This window comes from Sorghum bicolor, chromosome 9, assembly GCF_000003195.3.
Source record: "Sorghum bicolor cultivar BTx623 chromosome 9, Sorghum_bicolor_NCBIv3, whole genome shotgun sequence".
Classification (NCBI taxonomy): domain Eukaryota; kingdom Viridiplantae; phylum Streptophyta; class Magnoliopsida; order Poales; family Poaceae; genus Sorghum; species Sorghum bicolor.
Genome location: NC_012878.2, coordinates 367,720 through 394,374, shown reverse-complemented (window position 1 = coordinate 394,374; position 26,655 = coordinate 367,720). Strand labels below are relative to the sequence as shown.

Genomic DNA, 26,655 nt, shown 5'->3' with positions numbered 1-26,655 from the left:
AGTTACGAGAAATAATATTTTGCTAGCCAAAAAAATAACTAAAGTTAGTCATAACCACATTTAAATAGTAGGGTTAATAGATGAACTTTTTTTTTATCTAAGGGAGTGTTTGGTAACCATTGGTTACTTGTGGTTTAGGCTCTTCATACGTCTCATATAGGTCAGTCTTAATACATAGTTTCATGGTATAGTTAACAAGACTATAAACTAGGTAACCGAGCCACATGAATTTCATGGGGATAAAACTCTTCTCTCATCTGATGAAACTTCTTCATTTAATGACTCTGCTAAGTCAGCAATTTTGCTTATGTGGCACCATGTTTAATGTGCATGACACTCTCATGAAACATACATTGAGACTAGCCTTATAGTAACATTGTTCACAGGAGCCATTTTTTCCTTCTACCAAAGTAAATGTATAAGGCTAGTCTCAATACATGTTTCATGAGAGTGTCATGCACATTAAATAGGGTGCCACATAAGCACAATTGCTGACTTGGAAGAGTCATTAAATGAAGGAGTTTCATCAGATGAGAGAAGAGTTTCATCCCCATAAAACTCATATGGTTCGGTTACCTAGTTTATAGTCTTGGTAACTGTGCCATAAAACTATGCATTGAGACTGGCCTAACCAGAAAAAATCATAATTTATGACTTAACACAGAGCCTAAGTCCAAAAGAGCCTGGTCAAATAGCGCTTAAGTCTTTAACTATAATAATTAGTTCTATACCAAATTTAGTTAATTTAAGTTTTTTTAGCTCAACTAGTGACTACTCCTCTAGTAAATCGTAGATTATGTTTGGTTTAGAGAAAAAGAAAACACTATAAAACTTTTGTTTTGAGAGAAAGAAAAAAAATAGCACCATACCTCGGTCATCCGGTGGTCTATAAACACCTCACCCCTTTCTTCCCCTCGGACTTTTCTTCCCCTCTTCTCGCCTGCTCCCGTGCCCCCCTTTCTATCCCGCGGCGCCGACTCGACTCCACGAGAGCCGCCGACTCCCAACGCCTGCTGCCCCGGTCTCCGTCGGCCTCTCCGCCGGCAACGAGCGTCCACCAGGAGGTATGCCCAAGCCTTCTCCCTCCTTCCCCGTCCCCTCCTCTCCCCTCCCCTTCCCTTCCTGCTTGCGCGAGACCGAGCACCCAAACCCTAGCGCAAGCCATCTGTATTCGGATCTGATCTAATCGCCGCGTGCGTACGTGCGCTCCCCGCAGGCGGGCGGCCATGGCCACCTTCGAGCTGTACCGGAGGTCCACCATCGGCATGTGCCTCACCGAGACGCTGGACGAGATGGTCTCCAGCGGCACCCTCAGCCCGGAGCTCGCAATCCAGGTCCTCGTCCAGTTCGACAAGGTGGAAATGCTCCTCGTCTAATTTTTTTATCTCGGTGTGTGTGGTTTCCCAACGGCCAAATCTAGTCATTGATATTTGCCCTTCTGTGCTGTTCGTCTAGTCCATGACGGATGCTCTGGAGAACCAAGTTAAGAGCAAGGTTAACATCAAGGTATGATATGATTTTTTTTCCCTCTTCCGTGCACTAGTGGTTTATCAAGTGGTTGTCCCACTGTACACAACTTCACATGTTCCTTCCTTTGGATTCAGAGGGAATAATTTTGAGCTATAGACTTAGTAACTCCTTGCAAAAAGCTCTTGGCGCTTTCGCGCCATCTGATCAAGTCCAGACCGGTGCAAGGATTCACACTTGCTATTTTAGGTTAGCATGTGACTGACCTTGATTCTGTTTACTGTAGCCGTGAACTGGATTTCGTGGCACATTTGTATGCTTCAGGATTGTTTTGCAGTTAGTATCAAGTAGTATTTTGTCTGCTTATGTAGTTATATCCTTTCAAGGCATGATTGATATTTTCAACTTGAGAGCTAGTCCGATTTGTGCTGTGAGCCTGTGACACGTGGCATGAGTAGCCGTAAATATCATGGGATTGAATGGAAACCATGATTTAGAAAACAAGGAAATAAAGTGCCTTGTGAATAGGGTCTAGCCTTCAAATGCTTTATTCCCCCTGCTTGGCCTGCTTAATAGACAAACTAGTAAAGTGGACTCTGGGATGATCCATGTCAACACTTTCTTTAGTCAAATAATCTTCTGAAATGAAACTTTACGCTGACAGTAGGGTCAAATGCTGTCTATTGTCATTGTTAGATAGCTGACCCTTTGTGTGGCAAGAGTAATGAGAATTGGAACCCCGTTTTCTTGTCTCCAATTGTAGTTGTATCTTATGCAAAACTATTGAGGTTGGCACCTGGGCTTATCTGGAGTATGGATAACAAAAGGATGCTCCTATGTGTAACATTTTCTTAATGGAGAACATGGATCAAACATGCTAGATGGTGTGCAGCTGCACACCTGATCTGGAGACATCACAGGTCACAGCAATTTGGCTGCCCTTCCAGATCACATGTTGCTGGTGCCCAACCATGTGAATCATTCATATTTCAGCTGCTGTCCCCTCCCTGAATCTGTCCCTGCCCCTCATATTTTTAGGATTTCCAGACCCCAAAGTTTTAGAAGATCTCATAGGTGGAAAAGTAGGTCAATAGTACCTTTATGCATTTCCAAAATGACCAGCATATGGCTTCTGCAACAATCCTGGCAATTTTCTCTTCTTGATTGCTGCTTGACCAAACCTCAGTCTTGGCATGTTTGAACTTTGATTGCTAACTTTTCCTGCTTGCAGTAGGCATTTTCATCACTACTTGTAAAATCTATACATCAGCCACGCCCCTTTATCTTGATGCCTATAAAGTATAAACATCTGATGGATGTGAAACCTTTTTGCCTAATAAGTAATAACTCCACACTACAAATGCAGTTTTGGAAGGATTTGTATCTATATCATATATCATTAGTGCTTTGATGTCTGTCCAGGAAGGAAATGTAATGTGTCAGTTTCATCTTTTTGCTTTGCATTGATAGTTGGTGGAAGTGGAACTGCGCTGCTGTTTGGGGGTTTGTGCCTAAGTACTTTGGTTGCTGTTGTTTTGGTCACTGTACAGGTTAAGCCTTGCATTAGTGTTTCTCTGTTCTGGTTTTAGATGAGTAAGTAATAAATTCAGGTTTTCCTGTTGTGGAAAAAAAATGTAATTGGAAATGGCATCAATGCATTTCTTTTCTTTTTTTTTTTTTAAAAAAAAAATCTGCCAATGGAACTTGAGAAACCATGCACGTCTCCAGTAAGTATTGTGATGAGTAGTGCATGAGAGGATATAATTATTTTGATGGTCCATCACTCCCCAGCCTGTAATACTGGCAATTTGCAACTAAATGCAGCTCTGATTGAGACCTGGGACTTGTTCTCATTGGCATGTGTGTCATTACATTTGTATTTCACTTTTAGCTTTTCTAAGCTACTGATGCCCGGTCTCTTGTGTTTTCAGGGCCATCTGCACACCTACAGGTTCTGTGACAATGTGTGGACCTTCATCTTGACAGATGCAAGTTTCAAGAACGAGGAGACCACAGAGCAGGTGGGCAAGGTGAAGATTGTGGCCTGTGATTCCAAATTGCTGGGACAATAGACTTGCGCACCTCAAGGAAGGAAGCTCTTAGTGCGGTGTGGTCTGTCTGGGCGTCAGTAGTTCTCTTCCGCTACACACCTAGCCACTGCCTGAACTGAACTGAACAACGGCATTTGCATTGCCTTTTTCGTACTGTATGTGTATCTTGTATACAATCTGCTGCTGCTATACCAGCCAGAGTATGGCATGGTATGACAGCAAGCAGCTGTAAACTTTACTTAGTAGCACCTGTGTAACAATCTTGGACTCGCTCGTTCTTGATGTGTTGCTGATACTAATACACGGCACTGTAATTGACGAAATGACTAAAGGAAGAGTGGTGGTAGATGTCCAAGCCGTCTCTGATGACTCTTATCCTGCATGTCACATTGAACAATATCTCCGAAGCTTATCCAGTTGGTCATGCTGTGTTGGTTGACAACAACAGCATAAGATTGTTGGATTTGTCTCTTGGTATGTTTGTTTTCCTATAATGGCATCCATTCATGCATTAGAGAATCATACAAAATGAAATTGTCGTGCTGCCCTCCCTTGCTATACTGATGTCTGATTTTCCAGATCAATACTAACTAATCCAAACGTAACATTCGGTGTTTGATTTCTGTCTGACTGTCTTAGCAAACAACCATAACATAACATTCAGCAATCCAAAGCGAAGGCCAGTAGGCCACGCGCATACACAGACAGCAGTATATGAGGAAAATAGTGGTGGTGTTTCTGGAGGTACAGCGGCAAACCCTGCACTAAAGGCATATTGCAAGCAGTTTGTACACATCAGGTGTCCATGTATGTATTCATCACATATGGAGTATATGCAAATCTTAATGCTGCCTGCCTGCCCGCTAGTATGCATTTTTTTGTAGTTGTATTGTATGGTTGATTCATTCTATCTCTCCCCTCGCTGCTCGGGTGTGAGACCTCCTTTGCCACAGGTAGGGCAGCTCATGAGCCCGAACCCCTGGCAGTCAAAGCACCTGCATCGAGATGGAGATGGAGATGGAATACATAACTAATTTCAATTCTGGTACTTATATAAATGGCCCCTAGTAGGTAGGTAATTAAATAGCTAATGTAATGTAACATGATGGTATATTTTTTTTTTTTAAAAAAAAAAAACCTACTTCCATCTCTCGAAAATGTTGCCGTTCTTCTTGTTCTTGCCGGTGCCCTGCATGAATCAGTTTCATTTCAGTTTGTATGTATGTAAATATCTGTAGCTGTGTGTTGCAAAAACAACAAATGATATATTCATCCATCTGACAGTCTATCATATATACCTTGCACCCTGGGCATTCTACTGCGCCCTTTCCCTTACATGTCTTGCAGGCGGCGGCGGCGGCGGCTGCTGCTGCAGACACCTGCAGAAAGAAAGAAAGAAAGAACAAAGAGAGATTAATTTCAGACAGGTATCATGTACGTATGTATAATAACTGAATTGGTTGGATTGGAAGAAGAAGAAGAACAAGTAGCTAGCTAGCTATTGATGTGTGAGTGTGAGGCATACATTACACACATACCGTCAGCCTGCGGGGTCCACCTCCACGGCCGGATGCCGTCGTCGTCCAGCTGCGGCGGCGATCCCCGGCGCTACTGAATGCTGCAGAACCTGTCCTCCACCTCAAGCCGGTGACCAAGCTGCTGCTGCTGCTGCCAGTGGCCATGGCAAGCTCCATGACAACTAACCTCGACGTGGACGATCGAGTAGAGTAGCTCCGTCCTCTTTGGCCTGCCTGCCGTCTGCGAATCGAAAGATGGTGCAACCTTCTCCTTCAGCAATGCAGGGCAGGCAGCACTACTGTATCTGATGGAAGAAAACCCAAATGCAAGCAAGGAAGAAAGCCGCTGGTGGTGGTGGGGAACTTTTAATTTGTAGCCACAGAATCAAATTTGCGTTCGAAAATACTTACTTGGTTTCCTATCTCTTGTCTGTGTGTGTCTGTATTCATCATTTTATTTATTTTATTATATAGCATAAGTATATCTGGTCCCTCTGCTGTAACTAGAACTGGGAGTTTGTAAGGCCACCAATAAATAGGACGAGGATAGGATAGGGTCTTGTTTAGATCACCGCAAAAACTCAAAATTTTTTGAGATTCTCCGTCACATCGAATCTTGCGGCACATACATGGAGCATTAAATATAGATGAAAAAAACTACTGTAAATCGTGAGACGAATCTCTTAAACCTAGTTACTCCATGATTAGATATTATTTGTCAAATAAAAATGAAATTGTTATAGTATTGTTTTTCCAAAAAAAAATATTGGAACTAAACAAGGCCTAGGCCTCTCCCTTCCGGCCTTCCCTCTCTGGAAAGGAAAGGAACACCACAAGGCGCCAAAAGGCCCAAGGGGGCCCAAAACAAAAAGGGCCCAAAACCCTAGCGTCCGCGTCGGCGCCGCCACCAAGCCTGTCGCTCCTCCCTCCTCCTCCTCCTCCGGTGCTCCCAGCCCGCCCGGTTCGCCGTGATCCTTCCACAACCATGACGATGGTCCCCCTCGACCCCTCGTCCAAGCCCACCTCGCAGCGTCTTATCACGGAGGGCGACACGGTGGTGGTGTACGAGCGCCACGACGCGATGCGAGCCGTCGCGGTGCGCGCCGGCGGGGTGCTCCAGAACCGCTTCGGCGTCTTCCGCCACGACGACTGGATCGGCCGCCCCTTCGGATCCAAGGTATTCGGTTCTTGCGGCGGAGGAGGCAAGGCCAAGGCCAAGGCGGGCGGCGGTGGGTTCGTGCACCTCCTCGCGCCCACCCCGGAGCTCTGGACTCTCGTGCTCAGCCACCGGACACAGATCCTTTACATCGCCGACATCAGCCTCGTCGTCGCCTACCTCGAGCTTGTGCCTGGTTGCCTTGTGCTCGAGTCGGGTACGGGCAGCGGGTCGCTCACCACTTCGCTGGCACGCGCCGTCGCGCCGCATGGCCAAGTCCATACCTTCGATTTCCACCAGCAGAGGGCCGCCTCAGCTAGGTAAGGATGGATTACATATATAGAATTATATAATCGCACTGTTTTCTTTCTTCTTCTTCTTTTGTGCTCAGTCAAGGCTTTTGATTTGTGTGAAACATCTTATATAGCCTCTAATTAGGATACATGAGATTTTCGCAACCCTTGTGCCATCTCAGCATATAATGTATGATTGTCGGATATTAAGCATGTGAATTAATTTTCCTGGAATACAATAATACCTTACTCACTCATATAGCATAAGCGAAATAAAATTTGCTCTAACTAGGAGAATAAATTTCGTGAAAAAAAATCTGTGCTTGCTGGTTTTGCTCCTTGACTCCACAAGATGATCTTGAAGAACCAGGGTCCTACGTGTTGTCAGTTTTGATGACAAATTCAGAACTAAATGATAACGCATTGAACCTGCACATTCATATATTACCTTACATCAAAGGAGTTAAAAAAAAAAAAGAGGCTGGGTTTGGTGTGTGACAAAATTCCATGGAATAAACGTGGTAGACTTCCATGTGCCTCAATATAGGATTTTGTACCTGGAAAGCTACAACAGCAAAATCCATGCTTCAATATTGAAATCCCTGTAAATTAGTTATTTATCACATCAAAGATGCATGCCGCCGTCCACTAAATGCTTCTATGGTACATGGACATGTAGAACTTGGAAGATTTTATGTAAAAAAAATATCATAGCATGTGGTTATGGTAAACAAGACTTTGTACCCTGTGCCTTTGCAGCACGTGTAGGAGTTAGTGATCCAGCATTTCGCAGCTGTGTTCAAAATGAGATAGGAGACGCAAAGCACAGGATACAGGGGTGCCATTTTGTTAGAAGCATTTTAAGGATATTGGTATGGTGAAGTGTGGTTTATACATGTACGAAAGTTTATTCCAGTGAGGATGCAGTAGCAATTTCAGGTCGCACTCTTTCTTTCGATGGATAGATACCTATTTTAGCTCTATAGAAATATAGGTGAGAAAGCTTCTGTTATAGAAAGAACAGGTTTTCCAAGGAATATCGTGGATTTTTACTTTTTAGTTATTATTTGTGCAATTATAGTTTCAAATTCCTCTGGTAAATAGGGAAGACTTTGAGAAGAATGGCTTGAGCAGCCTCATCACAGTCAATGTGAGGGATGTACAAGGGGAAGGATTCCCAGAGGAACATTGTGGTGCTGCTGATGCTGTCTTCCTGGACTTGCCCCAGCCTTGGCTTGCAATACCATCTGTTGGGTCGATGCTAAAGAAAGACGGTGTTCTATGCTCCTTTTCGCCTTGTATTGAGCAAGTGCAGCGTGCTTGTGAAGCCATGAAAACATCTTTCACAGGTATGGTACATTCTTTTACTTTGCTTCATCTAGATAGAATTGATACTGTTTCTTACTTCCATAAAACATGTTTCAGCCTAACTGCAGTCTCGTTTCATGAGCATAAATAAATAAAATTTGTGTCCAACAGTACGTGATTTCATATTATTTTCAAGTGTCCTGAATGGACTACATAATAGGTTCTCCTAAGTCATACTGTATACATTTAACTTACAGAGTCTTACTTATGTTGGTACTAAACCGAGGATCTTTTATATGGAACTCCAACACCTTGCGGGCCAGGGCATTTCACATGCTTTCAAATTGCCTTGCCCAAGGGGCTAACGAAAATCAACTGTGTTTCACAGATATTAGAACCTTTGAGATTCTTCTTCGCACGTATGAAGTACGAGATGTTGCTCTGAAGAGTGTCACCTCCGAGGAAGCATGTGTGGGGCCTCTTCCGCAGAAAAGAAGAATGTTGACAAGCCCAGGTGAAAACACAGGCTGCACACAAAGGAGTTCCTCCATTTTGGTTAGGCCGTGCAGCACTGCTAAAGGGCACACTGGGTACTTAACCTTTGCAAGGCTTTGCGTGTGATAGGCAAACATAATCATAGAATAGCTGAGTGTAAGGATTAGCTGATGACAGATGTTGATAGGAAATTACACTCCATTTTTTAGCGCAGTTGTAGACTGTATGCTTTGATACGCCTACTGAAGATCCAGGTATGGTCGAATGCTGTTGTTTCATCTGCGCAAGCTCTGTGCTCGCCTGTAACTTTATCTTTTCTCTTTTCTGAGAACACTGAAAATTTGCGAGTCAGAGAATCACTCTTTTCGTCTTTTCCTTCATTTCCATCTCTCGAAGATGTTGCCGTTCTTCTTGTTCTTGCCGGTGCCTTGCATCATGTCGGACACCCATCGTTTCCTATCATGATCAGGCCTACTTCCTCTGCCACAGAATAAAAGTCACTAGATCAAATTTTCTTAACTTTGACTAGTTTTTTAGAAACTATGTGTAATATTTATATGTCCAAATTTTATTGTGAAAGTATATTAAAAAAATATATCAATGATACTAATTATGTATTACAAGTATTAAAATTTTTTTTATATATTTGGTCCAAGTTAAAAGTGTTTTGATTTCTTAGGAAGTGAGAATGACATCTATTTTTTTGGATGGGGGAGTATGTGCGCATGCAAGATACTAGTAGACCAATGGTATGTAACCTACGCCCAAATTACCTTCAGAAAGCTTTGAGAAACGTTGATGTTCAGGCTACAAATTATGGTTAATACCCTACCTACTCTCTAATATGTAATGCCATCTTCTCCAGCGAAGGCCTACATGTGTAACATTTTTTACTGCTATGCATTGAGATTTTTTTTCTGTTTTTTTAATTCGTCGTCACATATGGATGTAGCCTCTTATGACCCACATGAGAGACGGGTGTAGCAAAAAAAAAAAACATCTTTAATGGCTGACAGCATGTTGGTTACACCTATCTGTCTCTAGTGACCCATGTTAGAGACGGACAGACTTATCTCACAGACTCGCAAAATTCCGGTATGTGATGAAGTTGAGCCCGTCGTCTATGATTAGAGAATCTAAAATAATGAGTGATGAAGTTGAGCCCGTCGTCTATGATTAGAGAATCTAAAATAGTGAGTTCAAAAGGCAGTTCATTAATTTGTTGGATAAAGGGTACAATCATCCTACTAGTTCATCATCATGGGGTTGCTCGGTGTCTAGACTATCAGATCACCACCTCAATCCCCTCTCTTTCTCCTTGGCGGCGGTGACGACGACGACGATTGAGCATTCTTTTCTTGTGTTCACATCAGTTTCTTTTTCTTATCCCGTTCACCTCGCCCTCGCGTGCGCGACAACGCCCACAAACAGCTAGGGCGACCGCTGCCGCCCGATGCCCAGCTGCCCGATGCCCAGCTGCCCAGGTCGTCTTCTTCCTCGGGGCCTCTGCCGGTGACGACCACGATGACAAAAAAAACCCACCACAGCACCAGGTATGCCCGCCCCTTCTCTTCCTTTCCCTTACCTTCACTTTCTGCCGTGCAAAATTGAGCACCCGAATTTCGGGGCTGCCTCCATCCCCGCATCTACGATGTAGTATATTCCTCAAACGGGTCATCCCATCCAAACACCACCAATTTTTGGATCGACTCACCCCATCATTGAAACCAAACACATACTTAAAAGCTAGACAACCATCTGATTATATGTTGCTTCTTAGTGGCGAAGCCAAAAGTTTTATGAAGCGTGGGCATAATGCCAATAAACATAACACAAGATTATAAGAGAGGTTAAGTGCTAAGCGAGCAGTGACTCGCTGACTAAGTTTAAGCATGCTTAAGCGTTCCTAATCCTTAAGAGTTTTGTGATGTAATAAACATTATAAATTTGATCTTAAACCGAATAGTTAGAGAAGGGAGTGGAGAACAATTGATAAAGAACAAATAAATACATAAGTCCTTGTCTATCTCTCCTCTTTCCTTTTTATAGGAAAGGTGTGAGGGAATTTTTTTTCATAATTTCTCCCAATAGGATTTGTATTTTAAAAATAATTTTTAAAGAAATCATTATATCACAATATTATGTGATTGGGCCTTGGAGACACTAAAACTATCCTTAACATATATTATTCTAAATATATAGATATATATAGGTGCTAATTTGTCAAAAGATGTTATTTATAGAAAGTAAAAATAGAAGTTGCTCAAAAAAAAAGAAATGAAAAAGAAAAAAGAAAAAAATTGTATGGGCTTTTATTTAGTGGCCCATCAAACCCACGCTCCGCCGGGTCCTTGCAGCGCAGCGCAGCGCCGACGCTCCATCTTCCTCGCAGCGCCGCTCAGGCTCGGTCCCTCAGCGCGGATCTTCAACTCCTCCCCCCACTCGGTCCCAGGGATCGGAGCGGGCCCCCTCGGCGGCGTCCAGCGACGGAGGGGCAGTCCCAGGCTCGGCGGCGGCGTCGGCGGCTCCCCCTCCCGCCTCTCGCCAGTCGCCTCGCGCCCTCGCCTCCGTCCTCCGCGCACCGGCCGGCGACCCTGCGTACGCACCTCCCTCTCCCCTCCCGTCTCTGCTGTACCGTGGGAGCCCGGCCAGCTGCCCAGGGTGGCCGTGTCTTTTGCGTGACAGATGCAGGAAGTTTTTGATCCACCAGAAACAGAAAGGAAAGCAGAAACTAAAATTGGTACAACCATTAAGAAGGATGTGATTGTCCAGCAAGATTCATGTTCTTCATATCAATTATGTATGTGTTCCGCTAGTTCCCCAAGATACCAAATTCTGTTAGTGAGGTTCCGTTCCGTTTGTGTTTATTTGCCCCCAATTTTGCTTTCACTCTGTAGGGGGCAGTATGCAATTTGAAGAAGATGGTCATTTGCTGTCCCAGACAAAGAGGGATTTGTCACATTTGGTACAAGCTATCTCTTGATTATATCTATCCTTTCCTTTTTTTTTCCTGTTACAATGCTTGCATCCTTATGACATCTTGCCTAGCCATACAAATTATAAACTGAGTAACCAATTCAAGGTTTAAATATGAAATATTTCAGAAAAAAATGCTGAATAAAACATCTACTAGATGGGTTCAAACACTTCAGCTTGTTCGCATATTCTCAAAAGATCAACTTGGTTTTAATAAAAAGATAAACAGTTACATTCACATCTGAATTCTTGGTGCACTTCTTATGTTCGCTTGTTAAATATCATTCCTTACTAGTTGCATTTTCTATGTCATACGTCCAAAGTCCAGGCTACTCAGCCAATATCTGTGGTTTAGATAGATCAGTGAATAAAATTGTTACTCAAAGAGCTATGTACCATGATGTGTATGTTTTAAATTCAACCATGCAATTTGTGGAAAAATTTCTCGGGATCTATAATAAACTCTTGTTCACTCTCTACTTGAACAAATCCTCCCTTCTCAGGATTATCAAGCACAGTTTGTTGACACCAAATATGTCACTGAACTTGGGTCACATGCATGTTCGAAGGATCCATTGCCACTGGGAAGAGATTATCATAGGCAGAAGCCACACTTTCCTACTTCAGCCTGTTCTTGGGAGAAGTCTTCTGCACTAGAAGCAGCATCAAGTAGCCCAGATGCATTAGGGCATGCATTGGGGACAATGAGAACCAAAACCAACACCATCAGTGCAAGGCCAGATTATCTTGCTTCGTATCCTGCTAGTGCTCCTCACATGCGGAAGTGTCCAGGAGCAGTTGAACTTGATTATGGTTTAGATCATTCAGAACATTGCTACAGAAGATCAGACCGATTTACTTCCTTTTCAAGCCGCAATGGCCGATCTGTAGAACATTGCAAAGAGGTACATCTTTTGATCATCCTGACTCTACTAAAATGGCAACTTATGCCTGTGTTTTCATCTGACGCAAGTATAACAATTAACCTTTTTCTGTGTATCCATAATTCATCATGACAAGTTCTCATTGAAACAGATGGTTGAATATGCCAGAGGGTCCCGCTATGCAGATGAGATCAATCCTGCTCCGTGTCAATGGTGCTTTGAGGATGAGATCCCTTCTTTATCTAGAAAGAAGTATGATGAGGCACCTTCAGTACCAAGAGGCCTGCAGTATGGCGATGAGATCCCTTCTTTATCTAGGAAGAAGTATGATGAGGCACCTTCAGTACCAAGAGGCCTGCAGTATGGCGATGAGATCCCTTCTTTATCTAGGAAGAAGTATGATGAGGCACCTTCACGCTCAAGGCAGTGGCATTATGGTCCTCAAACCGCAATGTCCTCAGGGAGACTTGACTATGGTGATGAGATCCCGTCACTGTCTCTTCACCATGGTTACCGAGATAGGATCCCTTTGCGTTCTGGTCATTGGTGCCATGATGCTGAGGCACGTATACTGTCAAGATACCAGCAAGGTACTTCTCATGGGAATAATCACTCAAGGCAAAATTTTGCCAGGATTAATACTAATGAGCAAGCCAAAGTTATCACAAGCAAACATTCTTTTGCAAAACCTAGGGTGGTTAACAGAGTTGTAAACAGTAGCAACCACCATATGTTCAATATGAAAGGTAATCACTGGAGAAATTCTGAGGATTTAAGGGACCAAGTTCGTGGGCCGAGGGCAAATAAATTGAACAATGCTTCAGTATCATCCACTGTGAAAGATATCATAAGTCCGTTGATCCGTAGAAATCAGTATAATAGATCAGATTTTTCAATTCAATACAAACAGGCCAAGTTTTTTATGATAAAGTCATATAGTGAAGATGACATTCATAAAGGTATCAAATATAACGTTTGGGCAAGTACACCAAATGGGAATAATAAGCTGGATGCTGCATACCATGAAGCTCAAAATTTAATGAACGAGAATGGTGAAAGGTGCCCTGTCTTCCTATTCTTCTCGGTCAGTAAGCATCAAATGCTTTCTTCAAATTATTTATTACCTTTTTTGCCTGTTTAACAGTTGTAAATGACAGTTTTGTAGCAGAAAAGACTACTCTTCCTTGTATTTTTTAGAGGCCAGTGGTCCTAATATCTTGTAAAATCAATTGAGAAGATATTTAATTAAGACATCATTGCTTCTCTGATAGGGGATTCTAGAACTGATTCTCTCTTATGTTACAAAGTTTTAGATGATTGGTTGTTGTCTCTTCTACTCTTTAGTGGCCCACTATGATGCTACATAAGTAAGGATGGGGATGATGCTTCAAATGGGTACCCGCGGTTATTCTCTAGTCTAATTTAATGAACTAAATAGACAATTTCTTTCCTCATTTTATTCATTTAGTTCATTAAGATAGACTAGACAAGAACTCTGGGTATCCATTTGGAGCACCATCCCCATCCTTATACATAAGTATAATAAAGAAGGCATGCTAGGAGTTCACTTTTGTTACAGATTACTAATGAGCACTTGTGACAATATTAAAGAAAACTGTAGTGTTCGGCAACCATGAATCTAGATTCTATAGACAACCTGCTTCATCTTTTTTCCTTTTTGAATTTGTACCCTATTTAAGGTTTCCAAGGATATTTGTTTAGTTTTTTTTCACATAAACATAGGACTCAAAAGATTGAATAAACTTCTTATGAAAAACTCGGCCGGTGGGGGAAAGACCGCCCCCACGGTATTGCACTTAAGAGAGAAGATCTCAGTACCCCGACCGAGAAAACCCCCGAACCCCCGCCCCATCCGTACACAGGGAGACGTTACCCCGGGGTGTGGGCCGATCTCTTTACCTGTGCTTTGGCCTGGGGCGAGCGAGGGGATTTTTTTAACCACAGCATGAAATTCGCTCCCACGGGGATTCGAACTCAGGACCTGTGGAGTGCCGCTCGAGTGTCTTAGCCACTAGACCAAGCACCCTTTGGCGAATAAACTTCTTATCATACATGCTGGTTTGACCAAGACATGTATGAGGTGATGCTTGCTTCATTACCTGTGTAATTTGAGGACTAATTAAAGAAAAAAAAAGGAATGTTGTTGGCTAGTTGCTACTTACGAGCATGAAAATATTGCTTCATGCTATTTTCTTATGAATTTTATTGCTATTTATTGTTTGGTTTCTGTATCAGTTGTGTCCACTTTTTCAAAATGTAGTTGATTTTCTTAGCGAACCACTTTAACCTGATTCTTGCCCAGACTGTCATGCCATTAGAATAAGTGAAGCAGTTCCATTCCTTGTCTACTTTATTAATCTGTAAATTTCAATACATTTATGTTTCTCATGTTCCCTTTTTTCAGGTCAACACCAGCGGACAGTTTGTAGGTTTGGCTGAAATGTTAGGGCCTGTTGATTTCAAGAAGACCATGGACTTCTGGGAAGAAGATAAATGGAATGGCTTTTTCCCTATAAAATGGCATATTATAAAGGATGTTCCAAATCGGTTGTTCAAACATATAATTCTTGAAAACAATGACAACAGGCAGGTTACTTTTAGCAGGGACACACAGGAGGTATCTTGCTTCTAGCTTGTCGTTCTGAATTTCTGATACCCCTCTGTTAGGATTGGGAGAACATAGAAGCTAAAAAAAAATCTGTTTTATGAAAAGTAATGAATTATTTGGTGATTTTACAGTAAAAGCATTAACTAATATATTTTCAAGCAGGATAGTAGAAGGTTTATAGAAATGCTCTAAGGTTTTCCCATTTGATTATGAATGCTCTAATAGACATCAAAAGCTTTCTCATCATACGTTTTAGGGCATAGTTTTGTACCATTTTAGGCACTATCTTTTTTCTTTTTTGGTGTAGATCGGGCTGCCGCAAGGTGTGCAAATGTTGAAAATTTTCAAGGATCATCCTCAGGGAACATCAATTCTGGATGATTTTGATTTTTATGAAGAAAAAGCTAATGCACGCCGTGCTGAAAAGAGAGGAAATTCAGAGTCGACATATGAAGCTCGATTCTCTGATGACTTGAAACCTATGGTATGTATATTTGTGTATAGAGCTGTGAAGCTGTGACAAAGGGCACCTTCTGTTACCTAATCTTTATAATATAGAACTGAATGCATTCTGCAAAGGATGTGTAGCACCCGCATAGCATCTGTGAATATGAAATAGATGATTTGCACACCCCTTTACTTAGAAAGACGCAGCCAGTATGCAGACGCTGGCAGTCCATCCGAAATATAGAAAATAAGCATGCAGCTTCAAATTCTGTCAGAAATCATCTGGTCCTGAAACCAGAGGGTCATGTGCCAGGAATCTGAATTTTGTTGTCTGTATATCTTTATCCTGTGTGTGTAGCACCTACTCTAAATATTTTTGCTATATGTTATTTTCTGATATTCCTAATTTGCAGGAAAATTTGGAGGCAAGCATGGAGAGTTGGAGTTTATTCGAGAATTGGGAGTAATACAAAATATAGATGGCTGCGCCACTGAAATAAAGATCAAGATGAGTCAGTGAACTAGTGGAAGGCACTGACAGTCTGACACCCCTTCACAGAACGATTTGCATCTGACATGTGTCTATATATGGGGTCAACTGAAACTGCTTATATAATTGTTATATTATATATAGTGTTTGCATAGATGTGCTGGTAAATACAGCCCCATGTGATTTTAACACCAGATGTTTCCTGAAACATGGTTACCTTGATACATTTCCTGAGATCCTCTTACTGTGTAAGAGCGTTCGAATTCTTAGAGCGACCAATGAGCACTAGCTAGGAATATATGTTGCTGCAGAACTAAACGGTAGCATGGTGAGGCAACCAATGAGGGCTTCAATACCTTGATTATTGTTTGCAAATGCTATAACGAATGTTGTTCAAAAGAATGCCAGAGTAAGCAAGGCGACCATTGTTTTCACCTCGTTGCGTTGCGGATACATATGTATATATACAAAGAATGTAGTGTACCTCTTTGCAAAACAAATTTAATTTCAAAGATTGTACTACGGACAGCCGCCGGATCCGCCGAGTAAATGGTCATAATTGAAAGGACAAGCGATGTACATACAAGTCAGGTTTCCTAAGAATGCTGAAACTCTTTACTTGCAATGCACCACATGATCAAATGCACATTATCTAGCCCCCTTTGAGGCAATGAGTTTCAACCTTGTTCATTCATCAAGTGTATACTCGTCAGGTACCATGGCTGTCAACAGCGAATACTTCACCCGCAGCGATATTTTGCCCCTCTCCAGCTGCAGCTTGGCACCAGAGACCACCCAGTATCCCGGTGTGTCCTGCGGTCCGCGCACCATCTCTGCTGTGTCCACATACTTCAGAAGCTTTGGTGCCTGCGCAGGCACTGGCGGACCACCAGGGTACACAGCCGAGTTGATGTTCACATCAGCAGGGCGAGGGGCAGGCTTCTGAGCCGCTGTAGAGAAATGTGTGCTGATGAGCGTTGAGATGAGGCCAGATTTCTGCCCCAGATTCGGCGACCCTTCCCACTCAGGGTTCTTGACAAGCGCGGCATTACTGACTTTGGAGAAATTGAGGCGGAGGAAGAGGACCTTCCTCAACCCATGGCTGCTCACATGTAGCTGTGCCCCGGTCACGATTGAGGAATCATCGTCTGACTCCACTGGCGCTGTGTAAACATGAGAGAAACGCTTCCAGGATCCAAATGGTTCCAGGTACTTGCGGTCATATGGTTCTGGAGTTCGGTGGTTGTATGGATCATCCTGGAGCTGCAGGATTTGAGGAAGCGAGCATAGATGTTGAAGGTGGATACCCAGCATGTTGCTCTTCTTCCCCTCAAGATACAACCGAATCCCAGTAACAGGTCTTTCACCCACATCAACCTGTATCAAATACCATGAAACATGTAAGGAAACAGCATGAATACAACTTCTCTCCAGACACTAAAGCTTCTCAAATGAGTCTGCATGAGGACTGACAAAGTGACCAAGTCACAACTTACACTTCTACTGAAAAGTCATTAGTTTAGCAGAAATATCACATCGAACCACTAGAGATTATTTCGACATAATTTTTAAGAGCCTAATTTTGTTAAGATAACAAAGGTAATTAACTTTTCTTGTTATATAGTTCAATTAGCATGACAAAGGGGGAAATGATGGACATTACATAGAAGCAATTATGGCTACTTGCAAGTCCAAACAGTCTCATCATGCAGAGTGACAATGTATGAAGTATAAACTGATGAAGCCAGAAGAATAATGGTACCATATTAGTGCAGACATAGAGCCTTGGTCCCATAAAACTTAAGGCCAAAGATGCACTGCTCTGTTTCCTCCTTTGAGGGCCAAGAGGGTGGTCACTGTACACAGGTGCCCATTGTCTTGGTAGCTGGAACTCCAAAAATTGATGTAGTTCTTCAATCGGAGGCTTATCTGCAATAAATTGAATAAAACTGTCACCCAGTTTTTATGGCATTGTTATATCAGCTGTTCAATCACATTCTTGTAAATTGGCAACTCGGCATGTTTGTAAACTGTATGCTAGACAAGTCAACATGTTATGTAGCAAATTCATGTGCAGCTTGTTGAATTCAATGGTTTTCTTTCGTTCCGCAGACATTTACAGTCTTTTAAGCATCAAGGAAGGCATGCAATGTCATATCTTTCCAGCTATACCAAGCATCAAGTGACACACTAAGCAGGCAGTTGCTCTAAACAACAAAACAGTCCAAGGATCAGAAAGCATGCATAATATACAACCATATGCATTGCCAATGGTCTAGGCCTCGTCAATTAATAGCATCTACATTGCGCCGAATACTAGCAATTTGATAAAATTAATGGGCATGAGTGACTAGGTTTAGAAAATGAATTAACAAAGAGATGCTCTGTCACATGAAATGGGAAGTGAAAGACAAACTTACAGCGTAGGTACAGATTAATTGCATGGTTGAGAAACCCACAGCCAGGTACTCCGTTCAACAAAGAAGTGATAGGTAAGAAGGACATTGAGATAACATCAGGTTCTGATTGAACAGTGTTTATCCATTCGCTGTGAGGCATATCTTTGTCCCATTCCTTACCACCTCTCCGCTTAACCACCATCACCAAGTCCTGAAATACCAAGAAAGGAGTTATATGCATAAGAAAAATGATAAGCACACTTCCTAGAAGAGAAAAAAAACTCAATACCTCCTTCGTACAGTATGAACTTGATGGGCTTGATTCCACAAATCTTAGCCGTTGGTCTCTTGCATCATGCTGCACAGGACATTACATCACATTATTGAAGGCTCATATTTGAAAGACAGGAAACATTGCATCATGCAGTTTTCACAAACTTAACAATAATTTATCAAAACTACAACAACAAAATGCAGAGTAGGAGAGTACCTTGTCCTTCCCATAAACATCCTTGTTATTCATGTCATACTGTCCGTTTGCATCCAGAAATCTCTTGTCCGACATGTCCTTGAGTCGTTTTTGGACAGCGGCTGGTTGCAAGCTTGATGAATGTTGTTGTTTCAAATAGATAACATCTTTCCCTCCCATTTTCACACCAACAACTATGTGTGTTCCAAACTTTTCAATAAACCTGGAAAGAGAGAGCAGCAAGAATCAAAGTTTCAGGTGCAATATAACTGTATATTCCTTTGCAATGATGATAAACTCCAAAGGACAAAAACGACATATGAATGTAGGTATAGGTATGGTATGGTCCTAAACACAATGACAATATGGTCTTATGCCATCATCATAGGAGGGCAAGAGTAAGCGTCTAACCTTGCCAAAGCAGCAGGGTCCCAGGTTGAAGGAACTGCCTGAGTAACATGATCACGCAGTAGGATCCGAGATTTTGATAGCGCGACGGTGTATAGCGAAATGTACCAACCATCAAAGGCAAGTGACTTGGTGTTAGCTGCATCTTTCTGCCAGCACCCAGAAAAATCAAACATGCTATTGAACATGCCGGAGGGAATTTTCCCAGTCAACGATAGCTCCCGGTTGAACTGCTCTGACATCTGCAGGGGAAAGGGGGTGGGAAAAAGTACATTTCTTGGTTGGTTCTTCAGAACAAAGTTGTGGCCGTCCATCCATGAACCAAAGCAATGACAGCCTTGGTATGTTCCACGCTTTGTATATAGTAGATAGAAGAATGAAATCAGAATCAGAATGAACCTGCTGGAAGGAGAGGACATCGGAGCGGAAGCGCGTGCGCTCGCCCTTGTCGCACTTGATGGACTTGGGGACGGCGGCGACCCTGATCCCGGCGGGGAGCAGGACGTCCTGGACGTCATCGCGAGAGACGTCAATGAGGCGCGCGTCCGGGTCCGCGAGCTTGCCCTTGCAGTACTTGAGGCGGACGTCGGAGACGACGTCGTAGCCCCGGCCGATGGCCGCTACGGCCGCCTCCGCGGCGCCCTGCGCCGTGGCCTTAAGCGCCATTCCCGAACATCACAGGGCAGGCGCGCGCGGGAACCCTAAAGCGCTTCGCTTCGCTGCCTAGTCTGCTGCCTCGGTCTTGACGAACCCGGACCGGACGGAGCAGCTCCGGGCGGCACAAAGACTCGGAATTTGAGGAAGAATTCGATTCGACGGGAGGAAAGAGGAACCTTGGGAGGAAGATCCGTGCAGCCACCTAGCAGCGAGCGGAAGGAAGGGGCCGAGCTTCGAGCAGACCAGCCTCCGTGGATTGATTGAAGCAGCAGCAGGCCAGCAGGCCAGGCGAGCAGTTGAGTGGAAGTCAGCGAGCGAGCGAGCGAGCAGGAGGAGGAGGAATTCAGCGACCCGTGAGCCGAAAACCGTGAGCTGATTTCGCGCGCAGGGAGCGGATTGCGGCGGGATTGCGGTTTGGAATTTGGTGGCGGCGACGCGCAACGCAAGAGGAAGACGGAAGAGGAAGCGGCAGGACGGGACAAGCAATAAAAGTTGCCGTGCTGTGCTGTGCTGTGCTGTGTGTCCATCTGCTGCCCTGCCCCGGGTCAAACACAAGCACAGGGGGGAAAAAAAAGAGAGAGAGAGAGGAAAGAGTGGTTGGTCGCCCAGGAGGAGAGGAGACTAGTCAGAGTCACTCCTTTTTGCATTCCCTTCCCTCTGGTTTTGGCGCCTTTTGTGCTGTTTTTAGGCAGGAAAACTCATCAATGTCAAAGATGTTGTTTTTCTTTTTGTTCCCCACACCATATAATTGTTTCCAAGCTGGACTGGACTGGAAAGGTTGCTATGATCAACTGGATGCTACTGCTGCCACATGCAGAGACTTGGGTTTTGAGCTTGGGATCACAATCACATAGGCCCACAGCTTCGTTCTTTATTGTGGATGCATGCGGACTCTCCATTTGGAACGCAGGGAGACCTTGCTTAACATTCTGAATGACATGCTTCTTACTATTCTCTCTGAATGACATGCTTCTTTTACTATTCTCTCTGAAGTGAATTCCTACAAACATGTACAGTATCTATGGAGAAATTTACCTGACCTGCTGACCCTTGTGCACAGTGGTCCGTGGCCCTTGTGCTCCAAACTTTATTTACTACTTCTATCCAGACTTTGCAAATTCAGAAATACACATCTCACTACAAGATTTTGAGGCCAGCATACAGAATTACAGAGAGGTCTAATTATACGACGCGAGTTTTGTAATTAGTAACAATATATATATATATCATAAGAAACTCATGGTCAAAGTTCAAGTTAAAAACCGTGCCAGATTAAAAAGTGCCTTAAGCCTTGTGACTGGAGGGAGTACCTCACCAGACAGGAGCGAAATTTATTTACATGCTGAATTGAGTCAGTGACTTAAAATGCAGGCGAGCATAGGCCGTATATTTACAATTGGGTAACAGGGGAGCAAAAGCAGAATGCTGATTCCCTTTAATAGACAGCAATTTACATGAAATTCACAGATTTAAACTAGAGTGTGGGAAACAAGAGGCCAGTGGTGTTTGACGGGCATAAAAGTAGTTTCACAAACATGCCACATCCCAGTCTCCACCACAAATAGGATTCCTATTTTCATCTATGTCGATGACCAGCAGATGGTCTGGATTCGAACCATTTGGTCCATCTTTGTATAAAGTGGGCAAATATGCTTGGTATGCTGGTAGGTAGCGTGATACAAAATCCATAACCTGCAAAATTACCACTGTTATACTTCTGTAGAGATTATCAATAGCTCTGGGAAAACAAAAACTAAAGTTAGTCGCTGGATAAATGTGTAGATATAATGAATGTCACATAAAATAATTTACCGAAGAAACCACATCACACAACCATCAGCAAAGCTCCAACAAATAATGTTACTAGGATGACAGAGGGGTTACGTCATTCTAGGGAGTGAATAGCTTTGTCAGAGAACACACCTCCTCATCGGACATTCCAGGTTTTCCATCTGCTCTCATAGCTACCTCTGCCTGCAAATCCAAATACCAAACTCAGAAATTTCAAGTCATGATTTGTTATGAGTTCAACAGTACCACTTTGTCAGATTATTCGAGTAACAACCTGCAGCCTCCACTGGTATACACAATTGGGTTCTCTTATTTTAATAACAATCCATGATTGGATGAACCTGTCCCAAGCACCATAGTATGCTTCAAGGTTCTTGTTAACCACCTCAAGCTGAAAGATCACAAAATTAGTGTCATACGATTACTGCAGGTAAAATAAACAAAAACAACAAAATCAGATAAGAAACTAGCCTGTGGATCCACTTTTTTCACTTCTTCATTTGGAAGAGGTTTAAATCCAAGCATCCATCCTTCAAACAGAACAACCTAGGACATCAAAGAAGATACGCTATAAGTCGAGAATCACATATTAATGCTCCTCGACTAAATATTACATTACCTCTAAGGGCCCTTCAACCTCTGTCCATACAGAAGGATCAGCCCGGTCACCCCTTCCCCCAAAAGCAGACTACATGGACATGACATGTATCATGCAGCTGATCAGCTATAAACATCAGCTAGAGGGACGTTATCTGCAACCTTTTACCTTGTCATACCGTGGAACCTTCATCTTCATACCTAGAATGTTGTGAAAACAACTGTTAGTTCACTAAAATCAATTTACAAGGATGCAAAACATTATAATAATTTCCAAAAAGGCAAAGAAGAGAAGCCCTATGAATAACTCATCGAGAAGAAACAGAAATAGCTCGAAGAAGGTTGAAATACTTGTCTGAACTGGTACCTTCCTTTGTTAGTTTGATCAGTGACTCAAGTGTTTCAACTGAGAATTGGAGATCGTGGCTTCCAGCGTTTCCACGGAGCTGGAAAGTTTTCGTCAGTAATTCCCAGTTCACCTTCTCTTACAAAATTCAAAGTAAAGCACAGCCTAGCAGCCTACTGAAGTGAGGGAGCTTGTACCTCTAAAAGAGCATTTCCAGGATTTCTGTCCCTCAGTTCATTCTGGACATAAAGAAAAAAAAACATAAGTGTCAGCTATTTCAACACTTGCTCTCACAAAAAAAACAGAAGACTATGTCTGAATATATGGCTGACATTTTTTCCGTATTTACTAGAAGCTTCACACCTGTTCTTTTGCTGTCAAATAGAAGTCATCTATAGACAATGTGACAGAATTCCTGTGTCACACAGAAGTTTGGCTCTTAGATCCAATTCATACAAGCAAACAGACACACTATGATCAGCTTCGATAAGAAGAACTCACCTACCAGCAACCCGAAAAAGATAATCAAGTGCGAAGACAAGAGTCGTCTTTCCACTTCCTTGAGGAGCACTGACCCCAATCTGTGTTACATATAAAGATGACTGATTTATCAAATGTGAACTGAAACTGCTAAGCTGCTCATTCTTGTAAACTCTGTAGTCAGACTTCCCATCTCCTCTTCTACGTACATTTCTTCATTATTAAGTGTACGTCTCATGGACAGTATGTGCTCTTTTTTCATCATATATACATTTTGCAGCATCCAGTGTGTCATGTGTGTGGTGGACGCATAATTCAGAAGAACATGCATGTTCTCTTGTGCTCGGATAGTGGAACATGATATGAGCCCTTTGGATTCTATCCCCACTAGCATGGGAGACAGAGAAAGGAGAGAGCGGTGGGACCGCCATAAAGGTAGAAATTGTTTGCCTGCGTTTGCCATTGCCCTCAATTTTATCTGTTTCTACATGGACTCTAGTCTGTAGCTTTTTGTTGATGCTGCCTACGTTACGTTGTTGCTGCTCTGATGAGCTCGATCGATTGCATAGTTCTAACTGACATGGGAATGGGATGGGGAAAAAAAAAAGCAAAGCAAAGCAAAATTTGATGAGGACAGGTCACGAGGTGGAGTGCGTACCACCAATGGTGGGATGTCATCACCGTCGTTGTACTTGGCTCTGTGCTCCATGACCTGGTCCTCGCACCAGAGAAAGACGGGGATGTAGAAGTGGTATATCCGGGCCTTCTCGGCCTCCGACAGCTGGAGCTCGTTGAGGCGGAAAAGGCGCGCCAACCGAGCCCCGGCAAGAAGCCAGCGGTCGATGGACTCGGCGATCTTCTCATCGGTGTAGCCGATCCTGTCCACCAGCGGGCCGCTGTAGATGAAGTCGTACAGGTCCTGCACGGACGCGACGAGCGCCGGGGACGACGACGAGGAGGAGGGGATGGCGCGCGGCGGCGCGGCCGTCATCCAGTGGTCCGGCGGGCATGACAGGAACGCTGCGACGAGGCAAGAAATCAGACACCAACTTCCTTTCTTCTTCTTGTCTATATATATATATATGTACTAATCATCATCGCTGTGCCGAAGAGAGGAGAAGAAAGATCACCTTTTCTCGACGAGGGCGCGGCGGCGGTGGCGAGCGAGCAGGAGGCCGCCGCCCTGCGGGGGTGGTACGGCGAGCGAGCGAGGAAGACAGGCGGGGCTGCCGCGTGGTGGTGAGCAGCGGCGGCGGCAGCGGAGGAGGGCGGCCGCAGCGCGGCGTGGAGCGGCGCCATTGTGTCGATCAATCACCAGCACGAGATCCCGAGGCCGGAGCCGTCGGCGAGAGAGACGTGGGGGTTGAAGGGGAACGAGGCGGAGGGGATTAGATCCGAAGTGGATTGGGCGCGGGGCGCAGGCAGCCTCTCGATGCAGCTCCTGCTGCCCGCCGCGCGGCCGGTCGCTTTCGCCATTCCGTTTGGCGTCTCTCAGCTCCCCGACACGGCAATCGCAGCACACTCAGCTAGTCAGCTGTCAGCTCAAACAGGGCGCCGTGGCCTGCTGGTAGCGGCGGCTCCATGGATGCCGGCTGGCCACAGAAGTTGGCGAAAGAGTCCAAAAAAAAAAATCAGGCGAGATGATTCACTGGTTGGTATGGTTTACTGGCAGCCGACGAGATGGTTGCTTAGTGCTTGACTCCGGTCCAAATGGCAACCGTTTGTACATGCGTATAGCAACCAGACAACAATCAGATTCCGCTGTTTTCTTTCAGGAAAAGAGTGGTTCTTGGATCTACGGTTGGTGTGATAGCCGTATTTGCTATAAATTTGATTCTTTTGTTGAGATGCAGAAGAAAACTTTTCAAGGTTACAACAATTGGTGGCAATGGAAGTCTCATGGTATTCTCGTTTGTACAAATAAAGAACTCAACCAAAACACATTCTCTGAGAAACTTGGAGAAGGAGGGTTTGGCTGCGTTTTCGAAGAGGTGTTGCCAGGCTGCACCACTGTGGCTGTCAAGAAGCTGAAATGCCTGAGACAGGAAGACAAAACAATTCCGAGCAGAGGTTCAGACCATAGGTATGATTCAGCATGCCAATATTGTTCGTCTACTTGGTTTTTGCACTGAAGACAGTGGAAGGTTCTCATGCATTCAGAGCCACAAGCCGCGTGCTGGTGCATTCACAAGATCACAGGCCGATGATGGGGCAGGTTGTTCACATGCTGGAGGGTGTCATGGACGTCCAGGTTCCACATGTTCCCAGGTCACTGCAAAACTATGTGGGCATGGCACATCTGCAGAGCCTTTTTATATTTATTTGTTTTTGTATTTCTGAGCTCCGTAACACTGATGTGCATATACTACAGTCGTAAGCGATGCCTTCACTCTATACTCATTTAAGGTTCTTTGATTGAGTGCACGTTTGTAAACTTGTAGTTGTAGAGAAACTATATGTTACTAATTATCCTGTTGGTTGAAACGGAGATGGGGAATATGTATTCTCCTTCCCCCCCCCCTCCCCCCCCCCCCCCCCACATTGTCTTATATTCCCGTGTGTGCAATATACTTGTTGTGGCATATTCCTAGTTTTCCTGGAATTTCGAGTGGTAGAGCATGTTCTTGCATCGTATAAGCATGTGCTTAGTGTGACACTCTTGGGTAGCTCTAGGCCTGAACATACATTGTTTACTAATAGAATCCTTTTACCGCAGTGTATCGAAGCTTTTTGCACAGGTTTTCTATGTATGGGGCCAGGGGCGTCCCAGAGGGCCGTGCGATCGAACTGGACTCCTAAAATTTACGAGCTCCAACTTTTACTAAGTGTTCTAAGTATATATAATAATTTTAAGTTTATTTTTATTAGTAAATTAGTCACACTGACTCAATAAACATGGTCTGCTACTTCCTTCGAGATAAAGCACATTGAGTCTATGATCGTGAGTTAGAAAAGTCTATGGCCGGTAATTTTTCTTCACATAAGTTTGTAACCCTTCGTGAGTTTGTGGCTTCGTCTCTTGGACTTGTTCCTCGCTCTTGGTGTTGTTCGTCGCTTAAGAGTCGAGATCTAGTAGCAATCCTAGACGACCGGACCCAGATTAGAACGCCAGACGAAGATCATTGCCTGATATAAATTTTATGCACAATCCCTATTTTATTTAGTTAATCTTTTATACATTGCCTTTATAATATATTTATATTTGATATTATCTTTTTTATATTTTGATAATAAATGGTAGGCCTCCACTTGTTGTTTTGAACCATGCCTCATATTTGCCTGGGACGCCCGTGATGGGGCTGGAATATACTGGATAAGAGAGGAAGATAGAGCTAGGTGTACAGAATCGTAAAAATGTTGAAAAGAACAATCCAAAAGCACCTTCATGTTGGATGGATGAAGATGAGATGAAAAACTGGACATATATAGCAGGAGACATGTCATGGAGCACAGGTATAAGACGAGGCGCACTAACCATGAATATGGCCTTGTTTAGTTCATCCTAAAACCTAAAAACTTTTTAACATTTTCTGTCACATCAAATCTTGCGGTACATGCATGAAATATTAAATATAGATAAAAAATAACTAATTACTGATGCGAGACGAATCTTTTAAGCTTAGTTAGTTCATATTTTGGATAATAATTGTCAAGTAGAAACAAAATCTCGAGTTTATAGATGGAGTTGACAGAGACATGGAAATGAAACTTGCAGGGATGGATGGGATGTCAATACAGTGCTTGATCAGTGCAACCCAAATGTTTAAGCACACTCTGCACACTGCAAGAGAGTAA

At 43.5% G+C, this 26,655-nt stretch overlaps 6 protein-coding genes across 9 annotated transcripts; 3 read left to right on the top strand and 3 right to left on the bottom strand.

Moving 5' to 3' along the window:
* On the top strand, positions 907–3,884 carry LOC8067879 (transcription initiation factor IIA subunit 2). The gene is made up of 4 exons (XM_002440370.2): positions 907–1,064; positions 1,217–1,355; positions 1,456–1,506; positions 3,399–3,884. The coding sequence occupies exons 2-4, from the start codon at positions 1,227–1,229 to the stop codon at positions 3,537–3,539; spliced, it is 321 nt and encodes a 106-aa protein (XP_002440415.1). The 5' UTR covers positions 907–1,064; positions 1,217–1,226; the 3' UTR covers positions 3,540–3,884.
* LOC8066600 (protein EMBRYO SAC DEVELOPMENT ARREST 3, chloroplastic) lies at positions 4,110–5,497 on the bottom strand. Of its 2 annotated transcripts, XM_002439061.2 has the most exons (4): positions 5,057–5,497; positions 4,817–4,897; positions 4,661–4,707; positions 4,110–4,513 (listed from the first exon to the last, which is right to left on the bottom strand). In XM_002439061.2, exons 1-4 carry the CDS (start codon positions 5,210–5,212, stop codon positions 4,426–4,428), a joined length of 372 nt encoding a protein of 123 aa, XP_002439106.1. In that variant the 5' UTR covers positions 5,213–5,497; the 3' UTR covers positions 4,110–4,425. The 2 variants fall into 2 exon arrangements, with proteins under 2 accessions (XP_002439106.1, XP_021303373.1); XM_021447698.1 differs by having other exon boundaries at positions 4,661–4,897; positions 5,057–5,484.
* LOC8066599 (tRNA (adenine(58)-N(1))-methyltransferase catalytic subunit TRMT61A) lies at positions 5,876–8,667 on the top strand. The gene is made up of 3 exons (XM_002440369.2): positions 5,876–6,511; positions 7,589–7,833; positions 8,181–8,667. The coding sequence occupies exons 1-3, from the start codon at positions 6,021–6,023 to the stop codon at positions 8,411–8,413; spliced, it is 969 nt and encodes a 322-aa protein (XP_002440414.1). The 5' UTR covers positions 5,876–6,020; the 3' UTR covers positions 8,414–8,667.
* Positions 10,636–16,112, top strand: LOC8065291. Of its 2 annotated transcripts, XM_021447915.1 has the most exons (8): positions 10,636–11,087; positions 11,185–11,252; positions 11,767–12,168; positions 12,299–12,399; positions 12,472–13,231; positions 14,573–14,785; positions 15,084–15,260; positions 15,637–16,112. In XM_021447915.1, exons 1-8 carry the CDS (start codon positions 10,973–10,975, stop codon positions 15,688–15,690), a joined length of 1,890 nt encoding a protein of 629 aa, XP_021303590.1. In that variant the 5' UTR covers positions 10,636–10,972; the 3' UTR covers positions 15,691–16,112. The 2 variants fall into 2 exon arrangements, with proteins under 2 accessions (XP_021303590.1, XP_021303589.1); XM_021447914.1 differs by having other exon boundaries at positions 12,299–13,231.
* LOC8065290 (MACPF domain-containing protein At4g24290) lies at positions 16,124–20,193 on the bottom strand. The gene is made up of 7 exons (XM_002439060.2): positions 19,389–20,193; positions 18,993–19,231; positions 18,603–18,804; positions 18,402–18,470; positions 18,134–18,323; positions 17,476–17,642; positions 16,124–17,090 (listed from the first exon to the last, which is right to left on the bottom strand). Exons 1-7 carry the CDS (start codon positions 19,653–19,655, stop codon positions 16,401–16,403), a joined length of 1,824 nt encoding a protein of 607 aa, XP_002439105.1. The 5' UTR covers positions 19,656–20,193; the 3' UTR covers positions 16,124–16,400.
* Positions 20,917–24,496, bottom strand: LOC8066598 (D-glycerate 3-kinase, chloroplastic). 2 transcript variants are annotated; one of them, XR_002447787.1, is made up of 12 exons: positions 23,991–24,496; positions 23,519–23,880; positions 22,882–22,961; positions 22,744–22,795; positions 22,578–22,619; positions 22,402–22,480; positions 22,204–22,235; positions 22,057–22,125; positions 21,909–21,983; positions 21,712–21,828; positions 21,459–21,620; positions 20,917–21,338 (listed from the first exon to the last, which is right to left on the bottom strand). XR_002447787.1 is itself a non-coding variant. In XM_002439059.2 (12 exons), exons 1-12 carry the CDS (start codon positions 24,157–24,159, stop codon positions 21,174–21,176), a joined length of 1,293 nt encoding a protein of 430 aa, XP_002439104.1. In that variant the 5' UTR covers positions 24,160–24,480; the 3' UTR covers positions 20,917–21,173. The 2 variants fall into 2 exon arrangements, 1 of the variants encoding a protein (XP_002439104.1); XM_002439059.2 differs by having other exon boundaries at positions 21,570–21,620; positions 23,991–24,480.